Source organism: Juglans microcarpa x Juglans regia, chromosome 5D (assembly GCF_004785595.1).
Source record: "Juglans microcarpa x Juglans regia isolate MS1-56 chromosome 5D, Jm3101_v1.0, whole genome shotgun sequence".
In the NCBI taxonomy this organism is placed as follows: domain Eukaryota; kingdom Viridiplantae; phylum Streptophyta; class Magnoliopsida; order Fagales; family Juglandaceae; genus Juglans; species Juglans microcarpa x Juglans regia.
The window spans coordinates 13,340,698-13,358,808 of NC_054602.1; the positions used below are offsets into that span (position 1 = coordinate 13,340,698).

The 18,111-nt window shown below is 39.0% G+C and overlaps 2 protein-coding genes across 4 annotated transcripts; one reads left to right on the plus strand and one right to left on the minus strand.

The window, feature by feature from the left end:
• Positions 1-1,531: 1,531 nt before the first annotated feature.
• Positions 1,532-10,769, plus strand: LOC121264424 (eukaryotic translation initiation factor 4E-1-like). The gene is made up of 5 exons (XM_041167584.1): positions 1,532-1,965; positions 9,108-9,273; positions 9,356-9,481; positions 10,293-10,358; positions 10,470-10,769. The coding sequence occupies exons 1-5, from the start codon at positions 1,673-1,675 to the stop codon at positions 10,518-10,520; spliced, it is 702 nt and encodes a 233-aa protein (XP_041023518.1). The 5' UTR covers positions 1,532-1,672; the 3' UTR covers positions 10,521-10,769.
• Positions 10,770-11,170: 401 nt separating this feature from the next.
• LOC121264423 (transcription factor GTE12-like) lies at positions 11,171-17,702 on the minus strand. Of its 3 annotated transcripts, none has more exons than XM_041167582.1 (11): positions 17,551-17,702; positions 15,165-15,986; positions 14,748-14,805; positions 14,550-14,675; positions 14,382-14,446; positions 14,240-14,291; positions 14,060-14,143; positions 13,849-13,964; positions 13,609-13,675; positions 11,797-11,918; positions 11,171-11,700 (listed from the first exon to the last, which is right to left on the minus strand). In XM_041167582.1, exons 2-11 carry the CDS (start codon positions 15,975-15,977, stop codon positions 11,512-11,514), a joined length of 1,692 nt encoding a protein of 563 aa, XP_041023516.1. In that variant the 5' UTR covers positions 15,978-15,986; positions 17,551-17,702; the 3' UTR covers positions 11,171-11,511. The 3 variants fall into 3 exon arrangements, with proteins under 3 accessions (XP_041023516.1, XP_041023517.1, XP_041023515.1); XM_041167583.1 differs by having other exon boundaries at positions 13,609-13,645; positions 14,523-14,675; XM_041167581.1 differs by having other exon boundaries at positions 14,523-14,675; positions 17,551-17,701.
• Between the last annotated feature and the right edge of the window lie 409 nt (positions 17,703-18,111).

Consider the following 18,111-nt stretch of genomic DNA (forward strand, 5'->3'; position numbering starts at 1 on the left):
AAGATTCTACATACCGAGTATCGTATTCTTTCCTTTTTATTTAATGATTGATGAGATTGTATTTTCATTATTAATTTTTTTTAATAACAATAAAGGACAATACAAGAGAAATAAAAATTGTCACATTTACGTGATGGAATATGAGTACTTTGTAGCATTGGTTCATAAAAAATTGAGAAGTTCTACTCATCTGCCCATCTACTCTACATACACCACACACTTGGTGACGTGGCATTTAATTTTTTTTTTTTTGAATGCATACGTTTTGGTTACATTTCCAAAACAGGTCTGAAACTCTTTTTGAATTTTCTTATCCCCCCGCCCACGTTCTTCCTCCCCATCACCAGATTTTACTCAAGTTTCACCCCTTCGTCTGGGGCCGCCGCACAAGTTCACTCCTCCATCTGAGGTCGTCGCCAGATTCCCACCCCCCTCCCCCCTAACCAGGTTCATTCCTCTGTCTGGGCCACCGCTAGCTTCCTCAGTTCCTCACAATAGTCTTCTCCTAAAGATGTCTTCACTACCATGACTTCAGCCATTTTTATCAGCAAAGAGATTAACAAAACAGAGATGAACTGCTTGTTTTGAAAATATCTCAATGCATACCTAAAGCAAAGAGATGAACAAAACAGAGGTGTTGAAATCAAATAAAGGTGATTCAAAATCAAAACTCAGTTCAATTGCTTTTAAGTTTTCCACACACACACAAAAATGAATACAAACTTCAATCAGTAAAGTATACACAATGATAGCCTAGAACAAAACTAAGAAATCAAACATAAACCATGCAATCATAGCCTAGAGATCATAAATAAATAAATAAACCCAGCTTTGAAATCATAAATCGTGCAATAATAGCCTACAAATCGGAAATAAGCACAAACCCAACTCAAATCTTATTGGATCGAATGACCATCACGAGGGAAAGGGATTCGCAGAGGGATGCACAACGCCTAGGGATGTTTGTAAGGGCTTTTCTCGAGGGAAGGGAGGGGGGAGATGGAGTCGGCAGTGGGAGGTATTCTCGGCAGAGGGAGGGATTCTCAACGAAGGGTTCTCGAGAGATGGTGTCAACAGGGTTGAGGGGAGAGAGAATTAGGCGGGAGAGAGAACATGGGGGGAGAGGGAAGACAGAGGGAACACGGGGGAGAGAGGGATTTGGCTATGAAAAACTCTAGTCTGCCGCCCATAATGTACCACTCGGTTTGACCACTTGGTCAAATTTTATTTTTTATTTTTTATATTTTTTTACTGAATGATGAAATAAGTGATTTTAAATGTAGTGGTATATTTTTTTATTTTTTAAAAATATATAAATATATTAAAAAATATATGAAAACAAAAAAATAAAAAATATTGTGCGGTACACTTGAGCGGGCTACTCTAACATAGTAGCCCGACTCTTTGGCTATTGGACCGCTCTTAAAATGGACCGGATTTTTCGCATCATAAATATGTAGTATGTGATCTTAGACCGGCTTAGGATTATAATTTTTGTAAAAATTTTATGTATTTTGTCAAAATAAATAAATGAGAAGCCGAGTCCAATCCGGTTGCCACCCAACAAGTTACTTACATAAATTTGTCGCTCTAGCTATCTCGGAACTGAGGAATCGGAGAAAGCCAGAGAAACGCAAAGAAAGTCCCCAAAAAACTAATAGAAAAGTGGAAAATGGCGCTAAAGTCGGCAAACACTGAAGAAGAGACCAACACTAACATGAACACAAACCCCAACCATGGGTCAGGTGGACCTGGAGAGGAAGAGGAGCCTGAGGAGGGAGAGATCGTGGGGGGAGATGGGGAATCGAAGCAATCGACGACGGCGGTGGTGCACCAGCCCCACCCGCTAGAGCACTCGTGGACCTTCTGGTTCGACAACCCCTCCGCCGCCAAGTCCAAGCAGGCCGCTTGGGGTAGCTCCATGAGGCCGATCTATACCTTCTCTACCGTTGAAGAGTTCTGGGGGTAAAATATTTTTTATGTCTATATAATATACGTATATATTCATGACTACATATATATATATATATATATATATATATATGTATGTATGGGAAAGATTTAGATTTCGGATTTGAAAGTGAAAAATGGTTAGAAAAGTTAACTGACTCATGTAATTGCTAAGATAATTAAGAAAAAGATCGTCCTTTGCTTAGATCTCCGGCTTTTGTTGCTGTTTTTGGTGCTAATGCAAATGAAATAACTGAAGATTTTTGGGTCTGATCGAATTGATCGGATCATGTAGGAACAAGTCTACCGGTCTTGTGAGGTGATCGTAATGGGTTCCTATTTGTGGTGGATGACATATCAGGAGGAATAGGGATTTTTGGCATCTAGTGTTGTTGATGTTTGTTTTTGGTTCTAATTATAAAAAAGAATGTGTGATTTGGCCCATTGGAGGCAAATGTTTTGTTTTTGGCACAGTTGAGCGGAATATTGTGTTTGTTTGGAGCTTTCTCTTAGGAACAATAAAGTATTCGGGATAATTTCACGTGAACCCACTGGTTCTTGGGTTTTTTAATTGAAGGAGAAACTGTGTCGTGATCAACAGTTCAGGTTTTGCGCATGTTCATGTGGGATCTTGCATTCAAAACCACTCCTTATTGACTCTGCCTGCATTTAAGATTTAATAAGTTGGGGTATAATATTGGCTTCATACCGTTTTCAAGATTGTGCATTGCATGTCATTATCATGCCGAGGTCTATCTGTATGTTCTCATTATATTACTTTCTTTTAAACTGTTTAGACACAAATGCACCTCTTTAAACTTCAGAATGAAATTCAAACCTGAGTTAAATTTTAGGGCAACCCTCTCAGTCTATATATTTTAGATCATGACTGAAATTATCAGTTCTGTTTTTGAAAATTTTGGTTGGAGTGGAGGTAACGAAGGTGTTCCTATGGATCCTTTTTATGATGATATGCAGATGGATGATTGGCACAAGTAGTTTCAATGGATCCTTGGTGATGGCCAGAATTAATATTTTTTTTTTTTTTATAAGTAAAATAAGACTTTATTAAATCACCAAAGTAACACGATACAAAGAAAATGCCCTGTTTATGTAGGCATGTTAGAAACTAGGAATTCATGAAGGTCCATGCCATTTAAGTCTACAGCAATGGCCCAAGTACAAAGAGTTCTAAAAAATAACAATATTAGCTCCTCCACAGATCTCTCTTTGTCTTCAAAAGTCCTCTCATTTCGTTCCTGCCATAGACACCACATAATACAGATATGGATCATCTTCCACACTGCTTTAATCTGTCTCACCCCACGGATAGAATTCCAGCAAGCCAATACATCCAAAACTGTTTCCGGCATCACCCACGCCATATCCATCCTTTTAAACACCGCGTCCCAAATAGCCTTAGCTATCTCACAGTGTAAAAGTAAATGATTTACCGACTCATCCCCGCTTTTACACATACAACACCAATCTGCAATAATTATCCTCCTCTTTCTTAGATTATCCGTAGTGAGGATCTTACCCAAAGACGCTGTCCACACAAAGAAAGGCTTTGGGAGGAGCCTTATGACGCCAAAGCTTTCTCCAAGGAAACTGTATCTCTGACTCTTGTGTAAGAACCTTATAGAAAGAGCGAGCTGAGAATACCCCTTTCCCTGCAGGATGCCACCACAACTCATCTTCCTGCTGAATGTTCGGTCGAACAGAATATAAGAGGCTATAAAATTCTACAAAACTTTCCATCTCCCAATCCTGTGCCGCCCGGTTGAAATTGATGTTCCAGTGAATGTTTCTACCTGAGACTGAGACTTCCATAACCTCCGCCACTGTGGCATCTTTGTTACTTGCAATCAAGAAAAGAGACGAAAACAGATCTAGTAAAACACTGGTACAACACCATGCATCCTTCCAAAATCTGATCTTGACACCTGTCCCCAAGTGCAATCTAGTGTATCGCTGGAAAACCTCTCATCCTCTTATAATGTATTTCCATAACCCCTTACCCGCTGTTCCTTTAACTTCTCTGGTACACCACCCCTCCCCTAGATCACCATATTTGCTTTCAATCACAGTCTTCCATAAGGCCTCTGGTTCCTTGGTATATCTCCACGACCATTTGCCTAGTAAAGCCCGATTAAAAACACTCAAATTTCTGACACCCAAACCGCCATTGGAGATAGGCCGACATACCATCTCCCACTTAACTAAGTGGAATTTAAACTCATCTCCCAAGCCTCCCTCAGAAAGTCTCTCTGTAACTTCTCAAGTCTACCCGCCACACTTGCCGGTACAGGGAATAAGGATAAAAAGTAGGTGGAAAGGTTGGAAAGTGTACTTTTGATTAAAGTAGTCCGACCCCCTTTCGACAAATACATTCTTTTCCACCCTGCTAATCTCCTCTCTACTTTTTCAATCACTGTATCCCATATCATACGAGACTTCGGTGCTATACCCAACGGCAATCCCAAGTAAGTCATAGGTAAAGACGCAATTTTACACCCCAGAATGCCCGTCAAATCCCTTATATCTTGAACTTCTCCAATCGGTACCAACTCGGATTTATCATAATTCACTTTTAAGCCAGATACTGCTTCAAAACACAGCAGCAATGCCTTCACTGCCCTCAACTGGGCATGATCAGCCTCACACATGATAAGCGTATCATCTGCAAACAACAGATGAGAAACGGTTGTAATACCCCTACTCGGTGATCCAATCTGGAAACCACTGATGGAACCATTAGTCACTACGGCTGAGATCATCCTGCTCAATGCCTCCATAACAATGACAAACAGTAAAAGAGATAATGGATCCCCTTGTCTCAAGCCACGAGAGCTTGGGAAGAAACCCTCTGGGCTACCATTAATCAACATCGAGAACCGTACCGTAGAAATATACCATCTGATCCATGACCTCCACCTCTCACCAAACCCACACCTACCCAGTAAATAAAGAAGGAAATCCCAATTAACATGATCGTACGCCTTTTCCATCTCTAATTTGCACATAATCCCTGCTTTGCCCATCTTCAATCTACTGTCGAAGCATTCATTAGCAATAAGAGCCGCATCAAGAATCTGTCTACCCTTAACAAAAGCATTCTGTGGTTTGGAAACAATCTTCCCCAATATCCCACTTAATCGATTTGCAAGCACTTTTGCAATGATCTTATAAGCACCATTCACTAAGCTTATAGGCCGAAAATCTATGATCTCAATGGCCCCTACCTTTTTAGGGATTAGTGCAAGAAAAGTAGTGTTAAGACATTTCTCAAACTTTCCTAACAAGAAAAACTCTTGAAATACCTTCAAAAGATCCGCTTTAATCACCTCCCAACACTCTTGGAAAAAACCCATAGAGAAACCATCCGGTGCGGGAGCCTTATCTTTTGCCATCTTTCTTACCACTTCAAATACCTCTTCCTCTTCAAAAGCCCTCTCCAATCTGGTGACATCCCCTGGTTCAATAGTGTCAAAAGCCAAACCATCTAACGTAGGCCTCCAACCCACCTCTTCCGTGAGAAGCTTTTTAAAGAAAACAACCACATGATCTTGGATAACCTCTTCTTCTCTGCACTCAACCCCTTCAATTCTCAGCACTTCAATGTTATTATTTCTTCTATGTGAGTTTGCAATTCTATGGAAAAACTTCGTACTCTGGTCCCCTTCCTTCAACCAAAGAGCTCTTGATTTTTGGCGCCATGAGATTTCTTCCTGTAAGATTAACCTCTCAAGATCAGCAACCAACAAAACTTTTTGTGCTTGTTCCTCTTCATTTAGTGACCTCCCTTCTTGTAGCCTTTCGAAATACTGAATTTCCATCAACTTGGAATTTTTGTTCTCCTCCACATTTCCAAAAGCTTGTTTATTCCACTCCTTTAGATCCCTTTTTAAGGCTTTCAGTTTGTTTGCAAAAATGAAACTGGATGTACCTTCAAATTGATACAAAGTCCACCATCTTTTAACCCTTTCCACAAAACCTTCTGACTTCAACCACATATTTTCAAACTTAAAATACCTTCTGCTGTTACGAACACCTCCACAATCCAGTAGAATAGGCCAATGATCCGAAGTTATACGACTCAAACGCTTTTGCCATACATCCGGAAAATGGCTTTCAAACTCAGGAGAAATCATAAAACGATCCAAGCGGGACCACGTCTGATTATTTGACCAAGTAGCTGGACCCCCTGCTAATGGAAGATCTACCAAGTTTAAATCAAAGATAAACTCTGAGAACTCCAGGCTTGCTGGTCTCAATCTTCTACTTCCCAGACTTTCACTCTGGAAGCGCACCACATTGAAATCCCCCCCAATACACCAAAGGAGGTCCCACCAACTTTGTACCCCTGCAAGTTCATCCCATAATATACTTCTATTGGCATCTAAGTTAGGCCCATACACTCCTGCAAATGCCCACAAAAAATCATCTGATACACTTTTAAAAGAACAAGCTACCATATATCTCCCTATGTACTCCTCCACTTTCTCTACTACCCGTCTATCCCACATTATCACTACTCCTCCCGAAGCCCCTGAAGAGGCCAAATATACCCAATCCACATAAATATTACTCCACAAACTCCGAATAATCCTCCTACTAATCAACTTCAGCTTTGTCTCTTGTAAACATACTATGTCCGCTCTCCATTCACGAAGTAGACGACGAATCCGAAGACGCTTCTCTACCTCGTTTAGACCCCGGACATTCCAAGATAAAATCTTAGGCTTCATTGGAGAACATTCAGCCCCTTCCCATTTGCCTTATTCCTACTAGAACTTGCTTCCGAGTTCATCGACCACATTAATCTTTTTAATTCCCGACTCTTCTTTGTGCTCCCCCTCTTTTCTTGATGATGGCCAGCTTCCATAGCAGTTAACAAGGCTATAAACTGCTCCTCATACCCAACACACTCAATTCCCACAACATGTTGAATTTCTTTAGCTTTATGTATAACCCAATCTGATGCTTGATCTGGAAAATAATAATTTAATGGGGTAGGATTCCCCATCTTATTATTCTGGTTCTGAAATTCACTTCCCATTAAAAATCCTCCAAACCACATGGGATGAAAAGTTCATCTTCCACAGAATGCATGAAGTCATCCGAGTCTTCTTCAACCTCAGCCAACTCGAGGTCCTCTACTGGTCTCCCTGACCCTGCCGCTGGAATCAGAGACACCCCAGCCTCCCTCATCCGCGAGCTCTGATTCTCCAGAGCCGAAGGAACCCTAGCTTCTATGCCTAACAGGGGATTTTGAGCACAAGACTCCGGCGACCCCCACTACCTCCGTCGGCGCCGTCTGTAGCCCCTCAACCTCTATCGGCGCCGTCTGTATGCTGTCCGGCACGAACCCGAGCCCGTGAAGTTCGATGGAATGTATCGGGCTAGAACTCGGTTTCGCGAGTTCTGTTGGCTCGGATCTAGACCCGTTTAATTGGGTCCTGGATAACAACCCGCCTGAATGGGCCTTAGGCTGTGGTCCGATACCATGGGCCTTAACATCAGACGGCCCAGCCCCAAAATGTTCTTGTGATTTAGCCCGGCGCCAAACGTTCCATCCTTTGTTGTATTTGCCCTTCTGTTGAGCCTTCTTCCGAGTGAAACTCAGCCCATCATCCTTCAGCTTATCTGCTCCCTCACTTTCCTTTAATGAACCGACAAATGCTACTATAGTAGCCATATCCTTCTGCAATGCGCGTAGCTACCCCTGCATTTCCAACAACTTCCTTTGCATTTCCCATGACTGACACTCGACAGAGGCCTTGCCATGGGCATGGTTCACCGTACCATCACGTTGCCAACGTCCCTTACCTCTGTCCAAAACCTTCGCACCAGCCACCTTCTCCTTCACAGCTCTCGGTATCGACGTCGCAAGGACCTCCTTATACAATCTCTCATAGTGTTTCAGTTTCCCTCTTCCATCACTCGGTTTGGCTCCTCCATGCAGACCACCTTCCTTGGTTTTTTCTTTCCCTTGCTCTACCAAAGCCTCCCTCATCTTCCTTCATCCCCAACCATTCTCACCTTCTGGAATACATAGCATATTTCTTCTTCCCCCCTGACTATACTCTAATATTTCAACGTATCTTCCTTTCCTATTTTCACAACGTTGAGCAATAAAACTACAATACCCCTCACGTGTTGCCGAGTATACCTCCTTTTTTCTGCTCAAGCTCTCCTCTAACACCTTCCCAAGCCAATGAATAGAGGAAAAGCCCAGCAACACCGAGTTTTCTGTCTTCCAGCTTCTCTCAGTAATTCTCAGACCACCACCTCCACATAATGCTATAGTGAAGCACTTAGACTCAATAACTAGTTCTATAACACGACCCATCTAACTATCACCAATCAACCCACGTTGGTGAAGCAAAATGAATCAAGAACCAGACCAAGGAAAAAATGCATGTGTACGGAGAGAAAATTTTCTAGGAGAGAGAGAAAACAGAGATTTGTGCCAGAATTAATATGAATGCATTTACTTTTTTTTATTTGGAAAATAAACAAGTAGAAAGAAAGTCTTCCTTTTCTGCCATGTGTTTGGATTCCTGAGTGACAAGTCGAGTCTCGACTTCATCACTTGGGCCTCGTTCACTTCCACAAAACTTTTCATCTCATCTCATCTAATCATTACAATTTTTATAAATTTCCACACAAAATAAAATAAACAATTCAATTTTTTCAAATCCCAAAACAAAAATAATATTAAAAAAATATATTCTAACAATATTTTATTCAACTTTCAATTTTTATCTCAATTCATCTCATCTCATCTCATCTACGAAAACAAACGAGGCCTTAAGTTTCTCATTAATTGCATTTCTTACAAGTTATCATCATTTAGTAATGAATACCGAGGAAGTAGAAATGACAATTTTATTTTTGAAGAGTTTCTAATGTAGGCTAATTCATATCATCGTAATTTCAAGTAGCTGCAACCAATAGTGATAAATTTCTCCTGAACTACCATGCATTATGGTCTGAAGAAATCATTATCCTTGTCAGGGGATCTGCTTATATCTTTATCTCTGCCTTGATTTCTGATTTCTATTTCACCTTGAATTAACTATGTGTCATGTCTCCACTTGTATCCTCAAGATGAATGACAAATTTGCCTGCAAAATTCATTCCATGTACAGCATTTACAATAATGTTCATCATCCAAGCAAGTTGACCTTGGGAGCTGACTTCCATTGTTTCAAACATAAAATAGAGCCAAAATGGGAGGACCCTGTTTGTGCTAATGGAGGGAAATGGACAGCAACCTTTACTAAAGGGAAATCTGACACCTGTTGGTTGTATACTGTATGTTTTCAGACTCTTTGTAGCATGAGACTGAATTAAAAATTCTCTGTGGGAACTAATTTTTTGAATGGGCCGGTCTTAGTTGCTAGCAATGATTGGAGAACAATTTGATCATGGAGATGAAATATGTGGAGCAGTTGTAAATGTCAGACAGAGGCAGGAAAAAATAGCTTTGTGGACCAAGAATGCTAAGAATGAAGCTGCACAGGTAACTGCTATTAAGTAAACAATAAAACCGCCCACCTCAATTATACTGCCTGTTTTTTGGTGTCCATACGTGATTTTGGCCCACAAGATCACCTTCTGGACATATTTTAACCATGTTCGTATTTTTTTATTCTCCATGTTTATTGTCTATTCTTTATGATTTAAGAGGAAAGAATAAGTTGGTCTCTTAATATACCACATTGTCTTCATTTGAGACCTTGTAATATTAATGTAATTCAGCTTTTTTTTTTTTTTTGAAGTAACAATCTCATCTTCATTTCATTAAACCTAGGAAGAAATACATGAAGGAATCTCCTCCAATGTTACAATAGGATCAGAAAATGAAAGTCTTTTGCTAACAAGTGAGCCAAAACATTGCCATTTCTCCTAACATGAGAAACCTCCCACTTAGCTAACTTTTGAAGCAACATTTTAGCATCATTCAGATACATACTAGCACTATTTCAATCTTCTATATCACTTTTGAGAGCAGTAACAACTTGCAAAGAATCCCCCTCGAGTATACCTGTGAAAGACCAAGATCCAGTCCAAATTTTACTGCTTGAAGTGCCAAAAGCCTCAGCAATTGGGCTTTTGGGGCACTTCTGATATTAGTAGGAATTGATAGTGTTCCTTAGCTTGATTTAGTAAATGTTATGTTTAATGGGTTTTACCAACCCAGAGCGTGGTTGAAATTAAACAAAAAAAAAAAAAAAAAAAGGTGGTTGAAATATGTCATTGCGTAATTTTGATGATTAGTTTGATTATGATTGTAAAAAAAGGCTGCAAGCATCTCGTGTGAAATTTTGCAGATGAGCATCGGGAAACAGTGGAAGGAGTTTCTTGATTACAATGAGAACATTGGTTTTATATTCCATGTAAGGATGTTATTTTAGAAGCATTTAATCGTTTCTTTTTCCTCTATTGGTTGGCTCAGTTTATGATAGGCTATGGGCTACACAAGTAACGTTCTTCATCTGCTCTCGCAGGAGGAAGCAAAGAGGCTAGACAGAAATGCCAAGAATCGCTACAATTTATGATCTGTGTGTCGTCTTTGTTCATCTCTAGTGGATGCTAAAGCTTTTTTCTTGATGCAGCCCCATACTACTCAACCATACGCCTAGGACTCAAAAGTTTGAGTTGGGTTTGCTTTTTGCTGTTTTACACTTTGCTTAAAAGGGGGGAAAAAAAACAAAGAAATTAGAATGATAAAATATTTGAATGAAAGAATTAGACTTGCTTGTTGCCTACAAATATTTGAATGGCAATGGGCAATGAGTAGATATTTATTTTTGGTCTTGGCAATGCGTTATACAATTGTCTTCTCTCAAATTCAAACTGGACCTTCCTTCCCAGCAGGGGAGACTCCTCTCCTCCCCCAACTGGACCTTCCTTCCCTTTCATAGACTCGAGGTTTTTTATAGAGTTTTTTGTCTGCCAAAATGAATCTCCTTCCTCCATTTGTTTTTTCAATCTCTATGTAGTTCTTCTGTGCCGCCGCCGGCCGCCACTTTCTTTATTGAGCAATTCAGGCATATTACCGTGTATGGTCTTTCATTGCAACTGGGATCCAATCCCAGGTCTTGCATTATTATGCATTTTTCCTATTAATATGTAATATGATGATACTTTCTCGAGGAAGAAGGAATGAATAAGAATACAGGTAACCCGCCCAAGATGATTCCAGAAATTAACCAACTCTAATATTTCTTCTTTCATTTTATTTTGCAAGTACAATAAACAGCAATGCCACATGGAAAACATGACAGCAGAAAGAGATGTCCTGGTACGACAAACGGGTGCAACAACACTCTAACTGAAACTGCATCTTATATGAATTTATAAACGCTGACACTATTACTTCTTTCCCATTACCCCCCCAATTTCCAAACCTAAAGCCACCCCGAGCCGGTAAAAAATAGTCATTTATGAGCCAAGTCCCTTTTTCCTCCAGTATAATGATATAAACAGGCATAGCCAGGCAAAAAGGAAGACTTGAAACTATAGAGTAGAGTAGAGTAGGGTTCATCTTCATGAAAAAATCTCCCCTTCCTCGCCATCTACATTCAAATTCACCTCATCATCCTCCATGGATTCATCTTTAATAAACAAACCTAGTTTCTCCAATAGGGTTCGCGAGCAAGATAAAGAACAGCCAAGTAACATATCTAGTTCCTTCTGAATCCACAAATTCTCCTCAAGATGAACAGCCCTTTCCATCTGCATACAGGTGATCATCAGATACATCTCCCAAGTGCAAAAGAAAATTGAATTACTTGAGATAAAAATGCGATAATCTACTAAACAATATTAAACCTTATGAAGCGCAGCTCGAGCAGCTTCCCTTTCTCTTTCACGCTGCTGCTTCTGCTCAGCCTCTTCCTTTATTTGTGAGGCTGCTTTTGCCACTCTCATTTGAGCTTCAATCCTAGCCCTCTCTGCAAATAATGATTCATATTCATCATCTAAGAAGAAGCTGAAAATGACACACCATGACATGAGCACACATACACACAATCAACCATTCAGATACAAAAGAAATAATAGTACTGACTGGGAAAATAGGTCCTTATTTCATTTAAAAAATAATAATAAGATGAAAGCAAACAAAGAAAAAACCAAATATATCTCCAAATCAAAAGATAATACTAAAAAAAAATAGCATATTGCTTCTGCAAGAATGATTATTATTCCCCCATCAAGAAAGATCCACAAGGAAATAAAAGAGGGGGAACGATGAGGAAAAACCCAGCCAGGATCATTAGATTAATATGAGGTTTGTTCGTTCAAGTGTAAATATTGTGGTCGTTATTTTTTGATAAGCAATAATATTATATATATATATATAAATATATATCAATAGGAGTAACCAAGTACACTGGACGTATATAAGAAAACACCTAGTCCAATCAAGAGAGCCCATAATGACCCAAAAATCCCATGAAACCTACCCATAATACACCAAGCCCGAATTGGAATGTAACACACCTCCCCAACCCCAGCCCCAGCCCCTTGTTTCCATAAAACTAATCCTCTACCCAAAATTGTGGTCGTTATTGCCAGGGTAACACACTGGCAAACAAATCCAGACTAACACACTTGCAATTTACAAAATAAAGTACACAGATCCAAGACTGAAAACAAATCCTCACAGGTGCTGGCCCCAAACTGCAAATGCATTCATTTAACTACCAAAGCAATTCCAACCCTTAGCTTTGTTTTTCTTCAAATATAGGCTATAGTAGAAAGGCGAAATCTTTTTTTTTTTTTTTTATAAGTAAAAATATATTAATATCAATAGGCGTAACCAAGTACACTGAGTGTACACAAGAGAGAACACCTAGCCCATAATAGAGAGCCCCTAAATGAACATCGCCCAAAGAGGGAGAAAAAAGGCGAAATCTATTTATTTCCCCTTTCTACAAACTCGCCAAGTTAACACTCCCAAATCCACTTAGCCCTATTCGCGCCAACCAAATAAGCCATGAAAAGACATCATCATTACCATGGGAGCACCCAAAAAAAATCCATATACTCCTAGTGATTAGTTGTACCTGATGAGCATTGATTGCAACTTGATTCCGAGAGACTTCAGTTTATGCCTGTAATTCACCTTAACTAATTCCTTAGGACTATAAGGTCCAAAGCTCTTTATGGCCCTTACAAACAGATAGACATAGTGCACTTGAATTTTTGTATAGCAGGCATGTACCATGCCTAAAACTAAAGATCCAGAGGTGAGGTCCACCGCACCCATATGAAACTTTAAAAACATGTAAAAATTCAAAAATCAAAATGAACGGAGGGAAACATCACAATGCCTAAGAAGCTAAGAAATTGGTTGATGGCACGCTTGTAAGTCCAATAATACAATAATATATGATATGAAAAGGGACACTGATGATGCCAGCAACTATATCATCATTCTACCCATCTAAACAAAAACTACATCATCATTCTAACTTGAAGTTCAGAAAAATAATGTCTTTGCTAATAAAACACATTTTGAGGGTACATTACACAGACGCACTAATGCCCTTGAACCATAAGGTTAAACTTCTTGGCATTCTTACAAACACATAATCCATAATGAATGAGTCATGAAACTGAAATGTTCGCTTAGTTCACCTTCAGACTGTCTCCTTTTCAGTCTTTCCTTTTCCTGCTGCATGTTCAAAGGATCGGCTTTGTCACCCTAATCATAAGCAAGTAAAAAGAAAGTATGAGCAACCATGCTAAATATATACTTTTTTTTTTTGTCTGAGCAACTGTGAAAACACAGTAGCACAGGATATACAAATATTAAATTACCAGACTGCCATATTTGGGCATCCAATAAATACATAAAAAGAAACACAGATATCTTACATGGTCAAGAAGTTTCCTATGTTGTGCTTTCAGAATAGTTTCTGCAAAGCGGCTCTTTAGCATTGCAACACGTAGAGCCTTCTTTGGTGACAGCTCTACATCAAAAACTGAACATCCTGTAACAAAGAAACAGGAAAAAGCAAATCTTACAGGCAGTCAGTGTGCCATGGCAAATGGTAACAAATAACACTTAGATTAAGGCATGACTGACCTCCTTCAGAAGCAGGATCTGTTGCAGGAGGCGTGGGCTGAGAACTAAGGCATGCATTTTCATAATCCAAAGCACTTACAGCCCCTTCACATAATCACCATCACCATTCCAAAACTCAGATCACCAACAAATAACTGGAAAATATCAAGCCTTTACAGTCTAATGAAAACAGACACCCACCATCAGAATCCGGATCTGACTTGCTTATGTGGGATGATGACCCGCTTTTTGCCTGACAATGGTAAGTTGGAATGGAAGTTTTAACTTATCTGATGGCAAGAAAGTCTCTAACTCCTGAACATATTCATGATGTCAAGCATACCTGTCTGGAAGCATCAAAACCACAAATGCGATGGTCTCTGTCCAATGATCTTTCTGAAGATAAATCTGAACCAAAGTAGAAAATCTATGAACCAGTTAAGTAGGGGAAAACCAAGAGGCAGCCATAGAAAGGTTAACTAACCACTTGAGGATGCATTCGTTGCATTACAAGGTAGGCTACACAGGCATGTAATGGAGCCACATTGACCACATCTACAAGCAATCGGGATTGATGGAGGTTCCAGAGGTTCATTATTGACAGAGGCACTGGCATGTCTACTACTATTGTCAATTCCTATAAGATAATTAGCCAATGAGCTTCTATAGTGATCCATAAAACAAAAACCTTCATTATGTGCGTTCATACCTTTGTGAGAGTCATTTCCAGACGATTTCTGAGTGCAGTTCCGTGCGATCTTCGTGACCTATACATATGAAGAGAATCATAAAAAACTTGAACAGAAAAAATCTTTCCTGATATAAAAATGAAAAATTTCATGTAAAAAATTAAAAAACTGAAAAAAAAATGAAGAAAAAAAAATTGCAATCTCAGGTCTACAAACTACCCACCAAAAGTTGCATTAGTTAGTTGAATCTAGGAAACTCAAATTGGCTAAACAACAAAAAGTTCACTTCTATCTCATTTATTTATTTATTTATTTCTATAAGCACTTATAGATCATTTACAATTTATACAGACAGAAAATCATATCTTGTCTGAATGAAAAAATCGTCCACGCAGAAAATCATATCTAATCATGAATAATATTAGCATATTACTTACTTCCACATCTCTTCCATCAGAACTCTTGACCTTCTCAATGGTAGGCAATGACCTCTTAATCAAAGAATTATTACGCAGAGGAGCTTTTTGAACACCCTGTCTGGTATCAATAGTCTCTGTCACCTTTCCAGTTGGTAGTTTTCTTTGCCCAACCTTTGAGCTTTCATAATCCCACTTTTCCCCAAGAGATTTCCATCTTGTCTCAAAAACATTGTTTAATTCCTGTGCCATTTTGTGGACGCTATTACCCGGAGGATTATAAAGCATGGCATTAGAAAAGGTTAGTCTGATGTCAGCCGCAAACCCTTCAATGTCAAAATACATATTTTTCTCCAGTTTAAACTTTATTGTTCCCAGATCCATGGGGTTGGTTATAATTGTGAAATAATCCGGAATGTTCAATGCCACAGGATCGACTGGTTTGTTGAAAACCCAACCAGCTGGATGAGACATCAGTTTTTTCAAAATTGTGGAACAATGAGAAGTCACACTACGATCCATCCTTTGCCTCTTCTCTTTTGGACACTCTATCAACTCTGGAGGTCCACGCATTTTTGACCCCGGCCTAGAGAATTTTTCCTTCGGATACTCGGGTTCCAGTTTCTTTGTACCATCAGAACGACAAATACTGTGCATCTTTTTCCTTTCAGATCCATTACTTCCATTCACAGAACTACTACGATTCCACTCATCAACGAATGATTCCAGCTGCTCCAGCCCACATGCCTGATTATCAAGATTGGCTTCTATTCTTTTCATGGAGAATTTAATATTGAGCTTCTTGTTCGCTACCATGGTTTCAGTTGCAATCATATTGAGAAACTGCAAGAATTAAACAAGGCCAGTAATCAGGAGAGCAAAAATCTAGCATAACAAGTAAAAGAAAAAGCACAGAGGACAACCCTGCAATTTGTGACGACCCAAGGAAGGCTCAAATCGTTTATGGGCCCATACTAAAAAGTCATCAAGGTTACAATTAGGGCCACTTGAAATCATTATAAAGGGCTTGAACTTCGCCTTCCCAAGAAACATGAGATCTCATTCACTATCTTTCTATACATAATCACACAAACGGAGTATTATAGGCCCTTAAAATGCAACATTCTCTCATTAGGCCAAATCCATCGTAGGTGGTACATTTTAAGTCCCACACTAACTCCGGATTGTGTGATTGTGTGTAGGAAGGTGGTGAATGGGATCTCACATAGCTTGGTAGGGAGATGTTCAAGCTCTCCAATGGTACATTAACTAGTCTTTTTGGAGTATGGGTCCAGATGTGACTTGAACCTTCATTGGTCATTACAATCAATGTGCCATCTTGTTAAAAAATCAATAGAGGAAATATAGCAGCAAATAAGCTAGGTTTCTTTTTCTCAGCTTTCTTAGGAACCAATCAATGGTTATTCAGTTTTTCAACTGTATAAGCGTCTTTCCAATGCCAAAAAAAAGACTTCTAATAGATAAAGACAACATGAAACATTCTCTCTCGTCTCTTGTTCTTCAATTTTCTGTTTTCTGAAAGCTATGCAAAAACGAACCAAAAAAACAGTTTTTTCCCGTATTGTTTCCCTCAAATTCTCAGGAACCATTAATGGGTTATTCAGTTGTATAAACATATAAGCGTCTTTTTCCTTTGTCAAAAAAAAAAAAACATTTAAACAACAACAACAATAATAAAATAAGGAAGACAACGTCAACATTTTCTCTCGTCTTTTGTTCTCCAGTTTTCTCTCTTTTCTGGAAGCTAGGAAAAACCAGCGTTGTAAAAAAAGAACACTTTTTCCGTCTTCTTTCCCTCATATTCTCTGGAAACACGCAGAGTGAGAAAACGTCGAAAACTAAAGCATAGAAAAAAAAATTCCGAGTAAATAAAAACCTTAAACCCTAAACCCCGCCCACGATTTAGATAAATGATGCTTGTTTCCCCTAATCCCCATCCTAATTCAACCCAGCCCATAACCTTAATTCAAAACCTAATTCCTATCCTAGTTCGGATCTAAGTTCACATCATAATCCTAATCCAAGCCCGCAAGCCCACCCTTGTTCAAAACCCAATTCAAAACTAAAACCTAACCCAATTCCAACACATAACAATAACCTAGTTCCAGTTGGGTTCAGAGTTCAGAGGGGGAGTTTAATGGGCGAGGGCGGATCGGGGAAGATGGAGAGGGATCAGGAGGCGAAGACGATATCGGAGAATTATTGGGAGATGGGTTTGTGAGTATATAAAGCAAACGAAGATGGGTTACGCAAGGCGATGCTGATGGAGAACAGAGAAGAGGCCATGCTGATGGAGAAGAAGACGAAAAAGACAGCAAAACGAAGGAAAATACCAGCTAAAAAAATAAAACACAAACATATTAGGGTTAGGGTTTCGAGAACTTACCTCTGCCGATCGCCGCAGATAGAACAAGGCCTCTGAGACGAACAACTGTGGAGAATAGAGCTTTAGGGAGTAAAAGAGGACTCTGAAAATGGACTTTCACGTCAACCCCAAAGAAACGCGTCGCATACCGGGCTAGTTCGGTTCAACCCGACACAATCCGATTTTCTTGAACGTATTCTAGTTGGAAATAGACAAGGGTGGAATAGATCCGGTACGGTCCGGTTGATAAATTTTAGAATCGAACGTTTGGATCCTAAATCATTCTTATAATATTTTTAAATTCTAATATAAAATATAATAAATAATTTAACTTTTCCAAATCTTAAAATTATAATAATATTAAAAAATAATATTCTAGCAATATTTTATCATCTCAACTCAACTCAGTTCAATATTCAGACACAATTTTAATATACATTGATTTTAAAAATTTAAGAACAAATTTATCATTAAAATCAAAACTTTCAATTTTTTTTATTTCAAATTTGGTCATTTTTTTCGATTTATATGTGTGGCACTACAAAATGTATTTATAAGTAAATTTATATTAATAAATTAATA